This window comes from Tiliqua scincoides, chromosome 4 (genome assembly GCF_035046505.1).
Source record: "Tiliqua scincoides isolate rTilSci1 chromosome 4, rTilSci1.hap2, whole genome shotgun sequence".
In the NCBI taxonomy this organism is placed as follows: domain Eukaryota; kingdom Metazoa; phylum Chordata; class Lepidosauria; order Squamata; family Scincidae; genus Tiliqua; species Tiliqua scincoides.
In genome coordinates, this window is record NC_089824.1 from 139,499,946 (window position 1) to 139,519,351 (window position 19,406).

At 43.4% G+C, this 19,406-nt stretch overlaps 1 protein-coding gene across 1 annotated transcript; it reads left to right on the top strand.

Moving 5' to 3' along the window:
- The first annotated feature begins 2,042 nt into the window (after positions 1–2,042).
- On the top strand, positions 2,043–19,117 carry LPAR3 (lysophosphatidic acid receptor 3). Its single transcript, XM_066625641.1, has 3 exons — positions 2,043–2,050; positions 3,684–4,420; positions 18,786–19,117. The coding sequence occupies exons 1-3, from the start codon at positions 2,043–2,045 to the stop codon at positions 19,115–19,117; spliced, it is 1,077 nt and encodes a 358-aa protein (XP_066481738.1).
- Positions 19,118–19,406: the final 289 nt, after the last annotated feature.

Genomic DNA, 19,406 nt, shown 5'->3' on the forward strand with positions numbered 1-19,406 from the left:
ACACCGCTTTTCACCTCTCTCCATTGTGAAAATTGCCCATTGACACCCACTCTCTGCTTCCTGGCCTCCAACCAGTTCTCAAGCCATGAGAGGACCTGTCCTCTAATTCCCTGACTGTGGACATCTGCAAGAGGACATCTGCAAGAGGGATCTGAAGGCCTTAGGAGTGGACCTCAACAGGTGGAAAACCCTGGTCTCTGAGCGGCCCGCTTGGAGGCAGGCTGTGCAGCATGGCCTTTCCCAGTTTGAAGAGACACTTGGCCAACAGACTGAGGCAAAGAAGAAAGGCCCATTGCCAGGGAGACAGAACCAGGGACAGACTGCACTTGCTCCCAGTGTGAAAGGGATTGTCACTCCCGAATCGGCCTTTTCAGCCACACTAGACACTGTTCCAGAACCACCATTCAGAGCGCAATACCATCGTCTTTCGAGACTGAAGGTTGCCAACTATCTAAGATTATTTTGTATTAAGTTAAATTTAAACAGAAAAATCTTCACCAGGTGCTGAAAGAATATTAGGCTTGATGCCTGCAGACTTTCCTGTAGAAAATATTCTAAAGACTTAGCTGAAAAAAATGACCTAGATTAGATTACCACCTGCTTTGCCTTCATGCACAAGGGAACCCAAAGAAGGTTATTTGATTTTTCTCTGTAAATCGCTTTGTGAACTTTTTTTTTGTTGAAAAGCGGTATATAAATAATAATAATAATATAATATAAACATCTGAGCAGGCTCATAATACCTGCCGTATAAACTGGACGCCATGGAGAAGAGTGTTACAGTTCTCTTATTAACACAAGATATTGCCAATGACATCTGCATACTGACTTCATGTTTAAGCAAAGATAATACTCGAGGAAAGTAGTAATTATTTCTTGGCATACACGCAACATAGAATTTATGCAAAAGTAAATAACAAAGATAATTCTTAAAATGAAAGTTGCTTTAAGATTTTGGCAGGCTCTACCCCGCCATAATTTCTTAATTGGTTTATTTTTTTAAAACAGAACTCTTGGAGAATAGCAAACATCTCCTGTAAAATTTCCGCAAACAGAAAAGCAGAATGAACAGAAGCTTTTCCTCTTGGCAGTATCCCCAGCTCATTTTTGCCACTTTTATGAATATGTTTTGGAGATGTGCTTTAGTGGTATTGAAAAATTGCCACTTGTATTTCCATTTGTACTACTGAGATTCTGTGAGCTGACAGCTTCTGTTCTTCAGCAGTACTGGATGCAAGAGTTTCCCACCTTATTTCTATTTGAAAACTTATCAACTCCACCAAACATCCTGTTTCTAATTGCTGCAAACATGGACAGCTGGTGCCGCTAGGGAGGTGCAGGGGGTGCTGGCCTGCATCTGGTGATGCACATGGGGGGGTGACATCACTATCGGCCAAAATGGTAAAATCTTGATATTTTTGAATAATGTTATATGTCTGTGGATGAGAACTTCCATGCAGAATGCAGGGAAACAAACCATGTTGAAATATCTCCATTCTATCAAAAGTTATAGCCAAAAAACCAGAAAAGGAAAACGCAACTGCCTTATATAGCAAAAAGTGAATTTTCTTAACTCAAAACTCAAGACCAATGAGACTGATTGTTCCAAGAGCCAATGAGATGTTGTTATGAAACAGCAGGGAACCCTTGAGGTGTTAGTATGACCAGCTCTCATTTCCATGTATCAGAGTTCATACTAAAACATTTATTCAGTTGTGTGAGTGTTATCAAGTTGGCCACTGGTTTTGGTGGGTTAGTGATTTATTGAGTGACCGGTACTATTATATATTAAAATAAATAAATAAATAGGCGTTACACCAACCTAGTGATGGCACTGCATTTAGCTTGTGTACATAATATTGTAATTTATTCTGTGTGGTGTGGTACAGGAGGAAGTCCATCATGGGGGTGATGCAGTGAGCTCTCGCACCAGGTGACCAAACTCCCTGGAGCTGTTCATCAAGTGTTGCACTGTTTGTGTATTTGTTCCTTTTCATTTTTACAGTAATAAATACTTAAGTACATACATTCAGGCTGTGTGCATGATATTGTAATTTAAAGGTACAAGTTTAATGATGTGGGGGTGGGGTTATCATGCATCACTGTGCATTGCCCCACCCACTGCATGGGAGGAGGTCCATCACGGGGGTGACTTGCTGGCCTCCCGTAGTGGGTGACACAGACTCTAGTGACATCACTGAACATGGATGCTCCTGAAAGAGGGAGATGATCAACCCTTCCACATAGGCTTGTACTATCATTAAAGGTATAGAAGCCTCCTTCTGATCAACAGTTGTCACTCAAAAGACAGTGGCTCTTTTGTCTTTTTCCTTGCTGACTGTATACATACAATAATTATATTTTGCTGCCAGAAATGGAAATAGCTATGGTGAAGTTGCAAGATACAGTACTGTGTGGTAATAATGCCTTCCCTAAGGAGCAGATCCTTACTGGCTCCTCTTTGCTTATTGTTTGAAGAGCTATTTTCACTGAAACTTATGGAATCTAAAAGTATGAGGTAGTGTTCCTTAAGAAAGTTCTGATCGGTGCCAGGAAAAGTCCCAGTGTCTCTGAAACATCAATCACTCCAAGTTTATGCTGTCTGATACTGTGGCCAAGACTGATCTGCTTTATGATCTGGGATCAAGGGATTTAATATGCTTTATCATCAGCATATGAAAATGCTGGCATGCCCCTTTGATAGCTGTGTTTGAAAGATGGGCAACCCAATCCAGTGCAGATTCCCCCACGCTGATGCAGGGGGGCCAGCATAGGCTGTGCTGCATTCCTTAGGGGAACTTAGCAGGCAAGAGATCTCTTCAGGGTAAGAGGACATTTGCCCATTTGCCCCTGGGAAAGCCCAGCCTGCACAATGGGTCTACACAAGTCCACTTTCCCCCCTGTCGGCATATCAGGCCTGGGAGGAAGGGATAAGCTGTGGTGTGTGCTGCTGCTGATGATCCCACCCCCTTTCCACCCTCCCCCCAGTCCCCCCACTGTGGGGGACTCACCTGCTCTAGTGGGCATCCTTTGTGGTTCCAGCCCATGCACGAAAGCCTCAGCCTTTGCACAAGTGCACCCATTCTCCACTCCATTGCAAAGCACTTTGTGGTGCTTTAGTGATGAGCAGAGGCTTGGTGCCCTGGCAGAATGCATGTTATGCTGGTTTGCCGTTTAGGTAGGATTGGGCCCTCAATTTAGGAAAGCGCACATGCTTAAATCCATTGAGGCAGCACCCTGGCCACTTTATAACGCTAAAACCTATTTACCTGATTCTCCCACATTGTCTGAATGGCAGGTTGTACTACACCTAGTCATAAGTAAGGGCACCTTATTCCATTTGGAAGAGAGTTGAACGTGATTGGATTTAGACTTGTTGCATGGCTTGCTTATGTACTATAAGATGGAGTGTTCATAAATCTGCGCTCAACACTCTCAAAGTTCTGTGACATTGACTACATTTTCATAAATCTGTTAAGGTTGCATTTGTCATGTAAAGTGTAGTTGTATAAATTTGATTTCTTCTGAAGGTACTGAATGTGAAAATGATTGTTCAGGAAAAGTTCCTATCCACAACTGCAGCTGTGGTTCCTATCCACAACTGTGCTCCAAAAACTCCCACCAGTTCTGAACTATTTTTCATCTTTTTTTTTTTCCTCCTAGGATGCAGTACCCTAATCCAGGATGAATGAATGCCACTATGATAAACGCATGGACTTCTTTTATAACAGGAGTAACACGGCCACTGTGGATGAATGGTCAGGGACCACTCTGATCATCGTGTTATGCTTTGGGACCTTCTTCTGTCTCTTTATTTTTCTTTCTAATTCACTGGTCATCGCTGCTGTGGTCAAAAACAAGAAGTTTCACTACCCATTCTATTACTTGCTCGCTAATCTTGCGGCTGCAGATTTTTTTGCTGGCATCGCTTATGTGTTCTTGATGTTCAACACCGGTCCAGTGTCTAAAACATTAACTGTGAACAGGTGGTTTTTGCGCCAGGGACTTCTGGACACCAGCCTGACAGCTTCTCTGGCCAACTTGCTGGTAATTGCTGTTGAGCGGCACTTGTCTGTTGTTCGGATGAGGGTTCACAGTAACCTCACCAAGAAGAGGGTCACCTTTTTCATTTTGTTGATCTGGGCCATAGCTATCTTCATGGGTGCGGTGCCCACACTGGGCTGGAACTGTCTCTGTGACATTTCATCATGCTCTTCCCTGGCTCCTATTTACAGCAGGAGTTACTTAATATTTTGGACAGTTTCCAACTTGGGGGTTTTCTTTATCATGGTGGTAGTATACATAAGAATCTACATGTATGTCAAGAGGAAAACCAACATTCTATCCCCACACATGAGTGGTTCCATCAGCCGCAGGAGGACTCCAATGAAGCTCATGAAGACAGTAATGGCTGTGTTAGGTAAGAGGATATGGGCAGCTGTGTTAATGCATCATCCGATTTAAGAAGACTGGCATCTCTTGGCTGACTCTTCTGTGATCAGGGGTTCTCATTTCTACTTGCTGTGCCACTCTTCAGGTGACTACACCCCACCCAGCCATCTTCTGATACATTGTTGAATAGTCTCCTGGCTCTATCTTAAAAGAAGCCATACCCACCTACTGTGGCATACACATGCATGTTTCAGTTGCACTCTGTGTTACCACAGCCTGTCTCATCTTTGCAGTTGCATATGTTTTTGAGATGTTGTGGGTGAGCCTTGCTCTTGGCCACTCACTCGTTAGACTTCCTATGAGTAGCAAGCTATATGATGATCCAATCTTATGGATGCAGGCTATTGCCAGAATGCACTTTCCAGCCATTGTAAACAAAGATCTGGAAACGCACATAGCTGTGTGCTTCTGGACCACTGCCAGAGAGGCTGCTGCAGACCAGCCCACAATAGCAGGAAGTGCCCGCTGACAACTGTAAGTCAGTGGCAGGGGCATAACAGGGAAGGTGGGAGGCATGTTGGAGGTGGGAGGGCGTGGTACCCAACACAGGTGACTTGTTCCACATGCTATCCCCTCCAGTTCAAGCCAGCACACCCCCTTTGTCTCCTAGTTCCAGCTAAAGAGCTAGCACAGGACTGAGAAGACCCATTGGCAATTGGAAAGCTTATGGAGAAGTCAGGGAAAATATTTTGCCTCACCACTCAGTTCTCCCAATTAGCCCCCCACAGTAGCATGCAGCACAGCCTGTCTTAGTGCAGATACATGCTATGGCAAGGAAAACCATAGGATTGGGCTGCTATTTTATAAGTTGTCTTATTAGGCAAAGCCATATAAACTGCAGACTAATAGCCCAATCCTATCCACACTTTCCTGGGAGTAAGCCCCATTGACTCTAATGGGACTTAGTTCTGAATAGACATGCATAGGTTTGGGCTCTGAGGCCATATATTCACCTGAGAGCTTCTCATTCCCAGCTTGATGCTTGGTCCAAACTGAAAATACAAAACATGCAACCCAAATTTCATGGACAGTGATTTTCCTTTTTGTTTTTACTCTGGGACTCTGCCGTTGCTGCTGCTGCTGTAACTTGGCCTCAGGTCTGCCTTCCCATCCATCCTTCATTTTGTGCTGCTTGGACAGCTGTAGAAACTGGTGTTGTATGAGCTGACTTAGTGCAGGAATAACAAAAAGATGTACACCCCCAATGTATGATTACAATAGTGGCACTGACAGCTTTGCTGAAGGAGAGAAAACTTACCAAATAGCTTTTTATGACTTTGAATAAAAGGTTTCTACAGGGCAAAAACATTTGTAGAAATATGGAGGCATGTTAGTGCCTGAAAAGTGCAAGGTGGAAAAAACTTAGACTGAAGTCAGACTTTAACTTAAATAACCAGTTATGTAGGTAAGAATTGCCTTCAGGCAGAGGAGCTTTCGAAGTCATTCTTTTTCATTCCATCTGTCAGACCATCAAGAAGCCACAAATGGCTAATGTAGGTATATGTGGGACGTTGTGTTAGTAGAGATTTGTGTAGGTGGGTATCATTGCTCACTTCAAGGATAGCTAAAATGTTAGGATGGGTCTTCTAATGACATAAGATGGAAGTACAGGATTTTTTTCACACTCCCTTTTAAAAAAAAAAAGCACATTTTAATTAAAGATGTCTTGCTGCCTTCTGCTTTTTCTTGGCTGTTGTTGGATTTGTGATTTCAGTGCTTCATAAAGGTGAGCACCTTTCATTTCCACTTCTTTGTTCCCAATCCGTGCCCAATTTGTGGTGATCTGCTGGCATGACCTTGAAGCTCTAATGAATCATGAGCTAGGAAATCCTTATACAGGCTCCCTTTATCACTTCTTCCCCAAAATTCAGGGACAGGGTCAGATTCATTGACAAATGAATCTGTGAAGCTCCTTCATGGATTATTGGAGGTTGTGGATACAAGCTGCCGAGCAGGTGTTCAGAAATGCTCAGTGAGATGTGTTAACCTTGAGCATCCCATGTCTGCTGTTTGTATGTTTTCCCATTGCCCACCGTGGGACTCTGAATAGTTTCTTTCATAACTGTAAATACGATACTGTTCTACTTCTCAATTTCTGTTTCTTTACAGGCGATAACATAAAAGAAATTGGTGTCATGTGGGAGGCTATTCTTGAGCAACTCATAACATTCTGAGATAGCAGTAATATGGGGGATACGTTTATTTTTCTAGAAGTTGACAGACTTCAGTACAGTATACTTATCTGTCTAGCACTATACCCAAGGACAAAATTTCTTCAGTCTGTCGTCCAATTTGCTCTGACAGGCCTTTGTTTTCTTGCAACAGTAACTTAAAGGAAGGGAACCCCAACTATTACATCTAAATAAATATTATTTGGCTGAGATAGTGACTAGGAGTAAAGCTAGGCTTCTAGAATGCACTGTAGTTCTTCCATCATGGGACACATTCATTATTAAGATTGACACAACCCTGTTGTAACATGAATCTACTTGTTGCTGACTTTATATAGCAGATGCGAAACTAAGGCTAGGATTTTTATTTTTATTTTGCTAACATGACAGTATGAAAATACAAGGATAAAACACCTGGTGAAAATGCAGTGTGTGAGTTTCTGCTGGAATGCCCAAATTCCAAGTTAATATTTTGCTTTTGTCTTTAAGAAAGAAAAAGTATCCAGCTGTCATAGTTGTGAAGTGATTATAGAAAATAGCTGGAGTAAGTTCAAAATGCTTAAGCACCCCATAGGAAAAAAGAATCTGATGGTATTCCCCAAGCTCATGTTTTTTAAACTCACTTTTTGATTTATTTTCAAAACAACTACAGTAGAACCTCCAAAGTTGACCACCTCTCTATATTTAGCACCTCCTTAAGTTGACCTAATTTTCACAGTATGGACAGATACTGCTAATACACTATGGGAGACCAACCGCTCTATATTGACCACCTCCGTAAGTTGTATCTTGACCACTTCGACCATTGCACAGAGTATTAATTTACCCTCCGTAAGTTGCCCACTGAACGCTAACAAGCAAGCAAGACCACAGTTAGCAACATCAAAAAACGTAAAGATGAGTACTTTGAGAGATACAGTAAGGAAAATGGAGGCCTACAGTGGAAAAGAAAGAAAACTTCGCTTGATGAAGTAAATGAAGCTACTTTATGCTGGTTCAAACAAATGAGGGCAGTGCATGCCAGAATCTCAGGAAAAATGATCCAAGAAATTGCTAAGAAGTTTGCGCACGAATTCGGGGTAGAAGACTTCCAGGCATCAAGTGGTTGGCTTGAAAAATTTAAACTGTGACACAAGATCTCCCAGAAAGTCTTGTGTGGTGAGTCAAATGATGTTCTGGCAGAAGTTGTTGAAGAATTCATTACTAAGGTCCCGGACTTTGCAAGAGGCTTCAATGATGATGACATTTTTCATGCGAATGAGTGCGGACTCTTTTTCAAAGCAATGCCTGATAGAAGCCTCATCATGAAAGGTGACAAATGTAAGAGCGGAACCTGCAATGAACCTGATCCGGAAACAATACTCCAAGCAATATTGTCCAAAGTACAGCCCAGCAGAGAAGTGAAGGATGTGCCTGGGGAAGAAGAAAGTGAGGACGACATGGACGCAGAGATTCCAAAGGAAGGGGATGTTGGGCATCTGATACAACAGTGGAAGTCATATGCCGTGAATAAATGTCCAGGCATGTTGAATTTGATAGCCAGCATTGATAGTGCATTCTCTTCTTATCTTTACACAAAAAAGAAGAAACAAACCAGGATTGACTCTTTTTTTAAAAAAAAGAATAGTTCACATATAGTATACAAAAAACTGCAAATGTCTGCAAAACTGCAAATATGCAAATATCACCCATGTAGTATTTTTCCAAAGTGCTTCTCATACATTATCTTAAATTATCTTTACAACAGCCATGTAAGGAAGGCCAATATAGTACTACAGGTTGAGCCTACTTATCCTTAGATTTTATATCTGTGGATCTGACTAAGTGCGGGTCCCCAAGACCCAAATTGAGCCAGACTTGGCCCAACCTCAATGCTCGGGAGGTGACTGGAGCTGTTTGGGATGGGGAAAACAGGGTATAAGTATCTACAAATAAATATGCCAGTTGACACTATCAGGGTGGACAAAGAAGCTTTGGGAATTCCCTTAGTTTTGTGATTCATTTCCTTCAGAGGCTTGCCCAACTGTGTAGTCTCCAAAATGGTAAGATGTTTGTATTCAGACCAGTGTTGGATGGTGAGAGATAGTGTTGAAGGATTTCTATTCCATTATCTGCCCACACCCTTAGGCAGGCAATATGTCCCATAAATAAGGGATGTCAGAATCATGGTGGCTAGCAGCTGCATCAGCTAACTGCATTGCTTCCAAGTTGCAAAACATATAAACTGTCCATGGGTTAGATTTCCCCACACCTCCTACAACTGCTTGGAAGATCTTTGCTCAAGGTAAGGTCAGCATACTTCACTGGCATTTTAAGTGGTTTTAGAATTTCAACCAAAGTCTTCAGATGCAAGTAGGTTTGGACCATATTTCTGTGGTAGCGGATATACTTTTCAAGCATACAGTTCTGGGTTCAGTCTCAGAAATTCCATTTCTAAAAAGACAATTGTCAGCAGGCAGGAAAAGACCTCTGCCTAGGACTTTGGAGAGCTGCTGCAAGTCTGAGAAAACAATAATGAGCAAAGATGACCACTGGCCTGATTCAGTTAAAGGCAGCTTAATTATGGGCATAAGTGCTGCTGTAGTTAGAAAGCAGCAAGATGGGTTAGCCAGAGTGAAGTCATGGTATGTAGCTGGGCTCCAGGAGGTCACATTCCTTCCAAACTTTCCCTCCACCTTTTCTTCCTTAAGTTGTTTACATTTCCTCTTCTTTTTTCTTAGCCTGTTAGGACATGTCAAGAGAGTTGTGGGATGCCACAACCACTGCAGTACCAAGGAAAGGTTTGCCAAATATTTTCTAGCTTACCAACTCAACTTTTAATGCATCTGTAATTTTAATGCATCATGTAAGGCATCTATCCAAATTCCATCTCTGGAACTTTGTTTTCAAATGCTTGGAACACAGAAGTATTAGCAAAGAGGGTATTTCTCTAACTTCTGAGTAAACCATGACAAACTGCCACTTCTCTAGCATTGAGAAGGTCTTTCGTATGATTTCCAACCTGGGTTTCAGGACAGCTGATATCCCAATAGTTAGCAGGATAGCTTTTATCTAGTGAGCATGCGTACTAAGTACAGCACAGTAGGCATATATGAGTAGAGGAATAACATATATATTGTGTAAATCCTTTGGGGTGTCTACACACACACACACACACCCCAAATTTGATGTAATGGGTAAAATTTGTGACCTCGGGGAGGCCCTCAGGGCTGCCCTCAGATCAGCACACTGATACTATTGGTGGCTGACTGAATGCTGTGGAGAGGGCAGGGCACCGCCCCCCAAGCCTGGGGCATTTGTCCCCCTTGCCCCCCCGAGGTACACCACAGCTGCTGAGTCTGTGTGCATAGCCACAAGGCCATCATCTACCCCCTCCACTTCAGTATAGAAGCAGAGGAGCTAGCAATGGTGGCCCTCTTCCCAATTGGAGAACTGCCCTCAGTTTGCCTATAGCCTTGTCCTCACTCTGCTGCTCTATGTTTTGGAATAGAGCAGCAGGGTGAGGCTGAAAGAAGAAAGCCAAGAGAAGTGGAAGTGGGGCAGTACATCTCTCAGTATCATTGTTTTGCTCAACTCAGTTTCAAAACATAGAGCGGTAGAGTGGTCAGGGAGCAGCAGGAGGGTAAATGGAGGCTAGGTAGGCATTGGATGCGGTCTGTGCCCATCTGTAGCCCACCTCACCTTGCCTTGTGGCTGGGCTGCTCCTGCCTCTCCCTACTAGTGTGTCTCCTCTTTGAGAATATTAAAATATCAAACTTTAGCTATATGTGAAAACTCTTGGGCCATTTCCATGTGAATTCTTGAACTTGTGGTCTGGGGCCTGCACACACTATGCATGCACACCAGTTATACTCTCTAGCTCAAAATAGTTCACTATCGTCCTGAGTTAGCCCACCCCTGGTGTATAAGTGTATATATGCAGAGTTTCATTGAAACTCTTCCCTACTCACCAGCACTGGCCCACCCATGAGACTGACTGAGGTACTAATCTTAGGCAGAAGATTGGCAAGGAAGGACAATCCATCTGCCTGTTCACCACCACTGCTCCTCCTCCTTTTCCAATCTAGGGAGAGGGAGGAGGCTGCCACATAACCAGGTTGGGGAGGGTAGTATTTGGCATGCTACCTTAAGTGTCAAGAAGTCTTGGGTCAGCCCTGCTCAACACAACACCCCTCCCACTGTGAGATTCTGATCATTGGGACATAGGCCACCTTCTATCAAGGGTCTTGGGCAGGTTTTCCTCTTCTGAAACATCCCCTAGGGCAAAACTTTATTTTTCCCCAATATGGGTCAATGACAATCATCTGCTTTTATGGGGGGAGGAGTAAAGTGGTGCATTTGGGGATGCCATTGGGGTGGCGGCCAAACCTGCCCATAATTTTGCAGATTTTTAGGATGTGGGTCAGCTTTATCCATCCTTTGAGTTCCACTTTATGATGTGACTTGAGCATGCAGAGACTTGAGAACTATCTCCTTTTTAATTAAAAATTTTTTTTACATATAGTAAATGATATCTTGTCCTGAAAATCTACCTCAAGAACTTGATCCATATAGGGTAGCCAATTTTTTTCACTTCCTAGCAGAGCTATTGCACTTTTATCAGGTGTGTGAGAGGCAGAAATTCAACAGGTGAACACCCCCCCGCCGCCCCCCCCGCCCCGGGTATAGACATGCAGTGATAGATAGGAGTCTTGCCAATGTGGATTGGCAGGGATTTCAGCCCTAATTTTGAAAACTTAATTCCAACCAAGGGCAGTTTGGTTTTTATTGCTTTGTTTTTAAAATTCCTAAGCAGAAGATCAAGTAGAATGAATACCTGATAAGCACAGTCCTGCTCAAATAAACACTGTGAACAAAAACTACAAATGGCTCTGGATAAAGACCCCCCAGTGTACATATTTGCAGTATTTTAGTGCTTTTGAGTGGGGGAAGAAGAGACCTTGCTGGTGTTTTTTTGTAAAATAATGCATTGTCATTGCTTTATCCAGCTCATAATGGAATAGGTTGCAACATTGGCACCTTTAATTAATGTGTTCTCCTGAACATTAATGTGTTCAGGAGAGCAGCATTTTTGCTTGAGTCAGACATCATATGAATTGCTTCTTGGAAGTTTCTCCGATTATATTTTGAGATTAAAATCTAGCTGTATTTTCTAAATGCCTCCACTCTGGATCGGCATATTTTTCAGGCTGAAAAGTCACAATGCCTTCAGTTCTTTCCAAAACTTGTTTTTCAGTTGTCTTCCATTTCTTTGTGGTGACCCAAGAGGGTGTTTTTGCTTGAACAGAAATTTCACTCCTTATTTCCATTTGGACACTTGAAGAAATGCTTCTCCAACTAGAGAAGGAAATCGACTATCGTTCTATGTAGAGGTGTTTGTTTTGGTGATTGCAGCCTAAGACTAAACACAATGAGCTTGCTTCTGAGTAAAATAATATCGTTTTCAAATACCCCTATGGGTCTAACTTCCCCCAGCACTGTTTTTTTTCTCCCCATCTCTGATTATGTGTGCTACAATGGATTCTTCCAACAAGAATCAATGCTAAAGTTTGAGCATTTTCTGATATGACTCAAGCTCAGTTTTAGAAAGTTAGAAAACAACAAAGTACCAAAGGGGAGCTGCTAAGGTGGGATGCATGAATGACAGGGAATGCTCTGTGCTATGGGGTGCTATTGCCCAAATTCACTCTCCTCTAGTAAAATCAATAAATCAATAAATAAATGCCCCAAATCATTCTTCAATGAATGAGGAAAAGTCAAAGGATGTATAACTTTTATTTAAAAAATGACCAAGAGGTGACATGATATATGTTTATAAGATAGGTTTTTCCCATCTCTAACTGGGTACCTAACTGGTGGTAGATTCAGACCTGGAAAAAAATCTTTATTTGGACAATATTGTCCCCACCCAACCAGTTCCATGCCCCTCCCCCAAGACATGTTCACCAAGTCTAGGTGAATTTGGGCCCGTTTCCTTAACTGTGTAAGGAGGTTAATGTTTTCTAAACCAGTGGTTCTGAAATTGGTGGGTCACAACCCACCAGTTTGTGTAAGGCTTCCCCTGTCCCTTTAAGGGGTGGGGGAATAAGAGGGGCAGGGAAGTGACCCCCACACTCATGTCCCTTAGGGGGGCGAAGGGGTGGGTGCTTTCACTTACTTGGACTCAGTGAGGGATGCTGGAGGCTGCAGGAGATGCAGGGAGACCAGTGTAGCCCTCTGCAGGGCTCCCCAAGGCTTGGAATCTTGAAACAGAGCGATCGCAAAGCACTTCCTGTTTGCAGTCCTCCACAAAGACTTGCTGAAGAAGTAAAGCTCCCTCAGAGTTTGAGAACCACTGTTCTAAACCACCTCCTTCCACCCATTTAAGCAAAAGGACCCCAACTCACATAGCAGACAGGGAACATGCAGGGAAAGCACGTGCAACTAGTTGGGCAGAGGAAAACATTGTGCAGGTTTGTTACTAAGCCATGGAATTCACTAGTACAGGGGTTCTCAAACAGGTGGTTTGTGACCCGCCAGCCAGGCAACCCCTGTCTGCCCCCTTGAGGGCGGGGGGATGGCAGTGGTGCAATTGCCACAATCGTGCCACCACTGGGGACAGAAGGGGTTTTTTTGAATGTACCTATACCAGCGCTGGCCTCCAGGCGCTGTGTTGCAACTACAGAACCAGAAGTGGATCACGATAGCTATTTTAAACTTCTCTGAGGTGTGGGGAGGCCTGCAGAGGGGTCTGCGCGGCTCCCTGCATCTTCCTGGAGGCCAGTGCTGGTATAGGAAGGTGCAAAAATTATCCCTCTGGCCCTGACAGCGGCACAATCATGGTGACTGTGTCACCACCATCCCCCCATCCCCACAGAAACTTAGTGCAACTCTCAAACTCCCAGAGAATTTGAGAACTGCTGCACTAGTACATTATGTGGAAATGTTTACCAGACTTTAAAACAGAATTATTCATTGACAGACAAATCCATGGAGGAGAAGTCCTAGTTAGACATCAAAACAAAATGGAAGCTTAATATATCAAAGGAATATATTTTTGAAAATCAAGATGCTTGGGACTAATGGTAATAGCTATACTTTTCAGGTTGTGTTTGGGCCAAACTACATTTGACACATAAGGTCTTGATGGGCTTCAACTTCTTTAGTTAATAGCTGTTGAACTGTATCCCCCTGTGAATTGGGTCCTTGATGAGGGTGACGGTTTCACCCCATTTCATCCTGTGATCCTAATCTGACTGCTATTTATGCAGGGTGGGGGGGAAGCTTCAACTGATGCACAGTTTGATTGCCCAACAATTTTTTCATGTCATGGGTAGTTTGGTCCTCAATGACCTTTCAGAGGACTGGCTTGGCTGCTGATAGAACTGTATACTAGACAAGATAGATCTTTAGTTTGATCCAGCCAGAAAGTCCATATTTTAGAGCAGGGGTGTCCAAACATTTTGGCAGGAGGGCCACGTCATCTCTCTGACACTGTGTCAGGGGCCGGGGGGAAAAAAGAATTAATTTACATTTAAAATTTGAATAAATTTACATAAATGAATTTATTAGAGATGGAACTTATATGAATGAATGAAGATCTTGCAGTAGCTCAAGGCCTATAAAAGGCCTTGCACAAAGCAAGGCCGGCCTTTCCTTCACTGCCACTGCTGCATCACAGACATGAAGCAGCAAGTAGTGGAGGGAGCCCTCCTCCCACAGCTCAGGTGAGAGTTCAAACAGTCATCCTCATGCTGAGAGCAGTTGCATCGGGCCAGCACAGGCTCCAGCAAGTCTCTGGAGGGCCAGAGGCTCATTGGAGACTGGGGGTTCCCTGAGGGCCGGATTGGGAGCCCCCGAGGGCCGCAAGTGTCCCCTGGGCCGAGGTTTGGACACCCCTGTTTTAGAGGCTTTTGCTTGTAGGAGAATCCTGTTTAAAAATGCAAATAAACTTTTTGAAAAGAAAGGACACACATTCCAGACAAGTTATTACATGAGTTTCAATTTGCTGGTGTTCTCAAAAATATGTTCTAACATGCCTATATTGGAGCAGAAATGTGACTCTCTCTCTCCTTCTCTCTCTCTCTCTCTCTCTCTCTCTCTCTCTCTCTCTCTCTCTCTGTAGTTTAAAAGGTCTTTTCAAATTAATGTAGCTTCAATTGACAGCTTGATATTGTGCCAATGATGCGGGTGGCTGGGAAGTGATTAACATGTACTTGAATGTAGAATTCAGGAACTGATTATTGGGTCTGGAGAACTCACTGGCAAGTATGTGCTAGGAAGAATATGGCTCTTCTGGAGCAGTGGTTCTCAAATGTTTTAGCACCAGGACCTACTTTTTAAAATGACTCTATAGGACCCAGCTAGCTTTATGAGACTTTTAAGAAAAGGTGATCTAGAAAGAAATAATATTTTATTTATTTGTTTGTTTGCAAAAAACAAACAAAACTCAATCCATTTCTCATAATGAGGCAGCCCTAATGAATAGCCTCTAGGCTTGAGGAGCTTAGTTATGTGACCCAGCCTTCACCTGCCCCCACTACCTGTCATTGATGGACTTGGGTGGGAAGCACACCGCTCAGGCATTCTCTACCTATATTCTCTACCTATATTCTCTACACAAACTTGCAAACTGCAGGAGCTCAGCTGTTTGCAGAGTAGTTAGCAGCTATCTGAATTTTGAATAGCCTTGGGGCTTGAGGCAATTAGTTACATGATCTTTCCATCACCCATGTTTTCATTGGAGGCTCTGTGGGACCCACCAGAAATTGGGTCCTGCCCCACAGTTTGAGAAATGCTGTTCTAGAGAGTCGGGGTTTTGTGGATTAGTAGGAATAATGTACAATTAGTGCTACTCAAAAGCTGCACTCCTATACACTGTCCTGGGAGTAAGCCTTATGGAATGCAGTGGGACTTACTTCTGAGAAGACAGGCTTAGGATTGTGTTGAATGTGTGGCCCACGGACCAGTTGCTGGTCTGTAAGTCATTGGCTGTCTCCCGGGGCTTCCTTTTTTCAGCTTCTCAGAGTCTCCCAAGGCATGCTGTGGGACTTGGATGTGTGCCAAGCTTCCCAAGAGGTTCTGAGAAGCAGGAAAGGAAGTGGAAAGGAATAGGTAAGCCAATGTGCCATGTACCTGTCTGTATTTCTATCTATATACAGTATACACACACGCACAGAGTACTGGTCTGCAGCATATTGGGGAAGGGGAATTGCTGGTCCATGATAGTGGACACTTTGAGAAGCACTGATGTAGACTACTGGATAATCCTGGTGGGGCTCAGGTGCAAAGTTGGCAAACACGACCTATAAGCAGAGCTACTGTATTTGTGATCTGGCAGAATCACTATCTTAACTCACTGTCCAATCAACAGTGCAACTTCCTCCTGAACGAGCTTTAGCTCTGCTTCCTTTGCCAAATAGGCTTCCTTCCTTCCTTTGCGCATCTTGTCAGGGTGAGCCTCTGTTGGCTTTCTCCCAAGCCTTTTTAATTCATCCAGTTTCTGTGACAGTAACTCAAATCTGACAGCATGACTTTGACAGTAAGGTCAAATCACTCTGCTCCAAAGAAAAATGTGACATAGGACCAGTTGCCATTTAGCATATGATTAGTACTGCAGACCAAATTTGCTTGCACATTATTCTCTTACGTCAGCATCACGTGTGGGTAATATGGGCACCTATTGGAGCACATATGTGACATCACTGGTTACATACACCACAAGTCTTACCTGTGCCATTGTGGGGATTAACCAGAAAAACCACCACCCTAGGCTGGGTATGTTTATACCTGGTTTCTGCCAGGTCTGTTGTAACACCAGGCATGCAAGCACTTGTGTAGTTCCAAAAGCCAGCAAGCCTAATCTCTTGCATGGCACAGCAGTGGCAGCTATTTTAGGAACCTTCTAATTTGTCCCACCCTTCCTTAAAGGAGTTCAAGGTGTGCATGTGGCTTTTCTTTCATCCGCTTTATCCTCATAATAACCTTGAGAGAGAAGGTTGACTGAGGAACAATGACTGGCCCAAGGTCATCAATGAACTTTCTGGCTGTCTGGAATCTGGCTTGTCCTACCCCTAGCTGGACACTGGAACCACTACATTAAACTGGCTATCATGTTGTTTTCCTGTTCTTGGCAGGCTGTGAGTAACCTGCACACTAGGATCGAAATGTAAAGTTATATAAAAAGAGTGAGTGTAATCCTTTGCTACTAGGGACAGATGGAATTTCCAGAGTAAAGTTACTTCCAGTCTCTAATCTGTACAATATATACAGTGCAATTGTCCCTTTTACAGCAACATTTCACAGAGTCTAAAGTGGGCCAACTTTATCTCATCATCTTGATAAACCCATTCAAAGCAAGATGTTCAGGATGTTGAAATTATTGTCAGAAACCAAATGCATATGCAGCCAGTGGGGAATGTAAACATGTAGGTTAGGCATATAGCTTTGATTATGTGGTCAACTTCTATTATTATTTCCATTTTGCAGATAGGAAATGGAAGGGGTTTCTCAGAAATTCTACACCAAACGGATCTGAACTCAGATCCCGGTTCTAAATCTTCTGTTCAGACTTGTGTATACTGTACTGTATTGTATTGACATGGTTTGTATTCTGAGTTTATGCGTTTTCTGACTTGTGCCGGATTCTAAAATCTGGTTTGGCCAAAGCTACCCAGACCACCAGAAGAGTGCTTCTCTATTGCCACAGGTATAATTGCTGAAATACTTATTTATTTACAGACTTGGGTGTGTGTGTGTTGGGGGGGGGGGAGGTTTCCCAGAATGTAAGCTTTAACTTAAAGAGCAGAATTTCCCCTGTGTGTCTTCCACAGCCTGCTTTTTTGTACAGAGCTGTAATTTTTCTATTTTTGTAAACTAGGCAGCAATTGTGGCTTGGGCTAAGCTCATATTTGGTTTGTGAGTAACTTCTCTCTCTAATGCACTGAGAAGTCTAGAATGACAAACTGGAAATGCTGACATTGGGATCGGATAGGAGAGTGATCTGCTCTTCTTAAGCTTAACATCTTGCTTACCTGTGGCATACAGAGTCTGATTAGCATGAGATCATCCTGCTCACGTCTAGCTTTCCAAAAAAATAGCCTACAACAAGCTTCTGCTGCTTGGAAGGGATATACAGTAATTACAGGTAATAGGAAAATATGCCTTGCTGCTGCTTGACTTCTATCTCCTTTTCCTCTTCATTACATTGTTTCTGTCCCTTTTCTTTCTGTTTTTCATCTTGCACAATATGGCAAATGGCACCCCCCCCCCAAAGTCCTAGCAGCCCCTAAGAAGGTACCTGCCACTCTGACTGACCCTGGTCTGGTCCTCTGAGCTTCCTGAAAGTGGATAGCCAAGCCCCAAGGAGGCTGGCTGAAGCACAAAAGTCATTTGGTGATGTCACCACAGAGCATCACCCCATGCCTCAAATTGTGTTTGTTATAAACTGCTTTGGGAGCTGTTATAACTGAAAGGCGGTCTATAAAAAAGTTAAAAAGAATGCCCAGGGTAACAGGAAATCAGTTCATTGAATATTAAAAACAAAGGTGTCTAAAAAGAGGCTTTGTGAGCTCTGAACAGCATTTGAGGAAAGGGCAAGTTGCTGTTGGAAGTAGTGGTTGTGAATGGGGGTTCATGAGATATGGCATGTCTACTGTGATGTAGAGGGGCTTACAGCCCTGTCACTGTTCAAACTTCTGCAGGAGTATGGCAGATTGTACCAGCAGTGGCAGGACATATTGTTGATTTACAAATCTGCATAGCTGCCTCCCCCTATTCTTGGGTATATTTAGGATGCTGAGTCCTGACAGGCTTTCACTTGGGGGGTACAGCATAGCCAGCATATATGCTGATTCAAGCAGCTTCTTTGAGAGGAAGCCATGGCATTGGCTTCCTCATGAGGAAGCTGCTTGAATTGGCATATATGCTGGCTGTGCTGTACCCCCAAAACTAGAGCCAACTGGGCAAAACCAATGCCATTTTTTGATGCAGTGCTCCCCTCCCAAATATCCGAAATTCATTCAAACGTGTTTGGCAACAACAACAAAATTGTAGGCCTGCGTGATGTTTTTGAGTGAAGTAGAAATTCTGTTTGAAGCCTATACGTTTCGTGGCACTTACAGGTTGGAGAATTTTTCACTGTAATCCAAATGTGGCTTTGTTTTTCTCTTCCCTTTTTGACAGGAGCCTTTGTTGTGTGCTGGACTCCTGGTCTTGTCGTTCTGCTTCTTGATGGCTTAAACTGCACCCGCTGCGAGGTTCAGAATGTGAAGAGGTGGTTCCTTCTCCTGGCTCTGCTGAACTCCATCATGAATCCGATTATTTACTCATACAAAGATGATGAGATGTCGAGTACGATGAGGCGCATGATTTGCTGCTCTTCAGAAGAGAAAACCCAAGAGCGACGGTCCTCCAGGATCCCATCCGCAGTGCTCAACAGGAGCACAGATTCTTCCAGCCACTACATAGAAAATGGTATTAGCCAAGGGATTATCAGCGGGAAAGAAAACACATGAGCAGTTCTTCTCACCCACCATCTCCCAAGATGCGGACAGCAGTGAGGGGAAAACGAAATGAGCTCTGAACCACTAAAACCCTGAAACTGCAGGAGGACATGTTCTCGGGACCAAAATCCCAGAGTAATCAAACATCTTTGTAAATAATTACTGGATGAAAAAGAACAGAAGGTGTGGCCCTTCTGTTTAAGCTTGAAAACCCAGTATAAGCAACATTACAGAATCTTCCTTGTCAAGAGGCCTGGTTCTCTCCTGTGTCTAGGCTACACTGCTGAGGACAGGAGAGCAT

Bases quoted from the DNA above. Each gene is read 5' to 3' on its own strand.
- LPAR3 (XM_066625641.1), top strand. The intron at 4,421-18,785 runs GTAAGAGGATAT...CCTTTTTGACAG, and splicing joins GACAGTAATGGCTGTGTTAG to GAGCCTTTGTTGTGTGCTGG.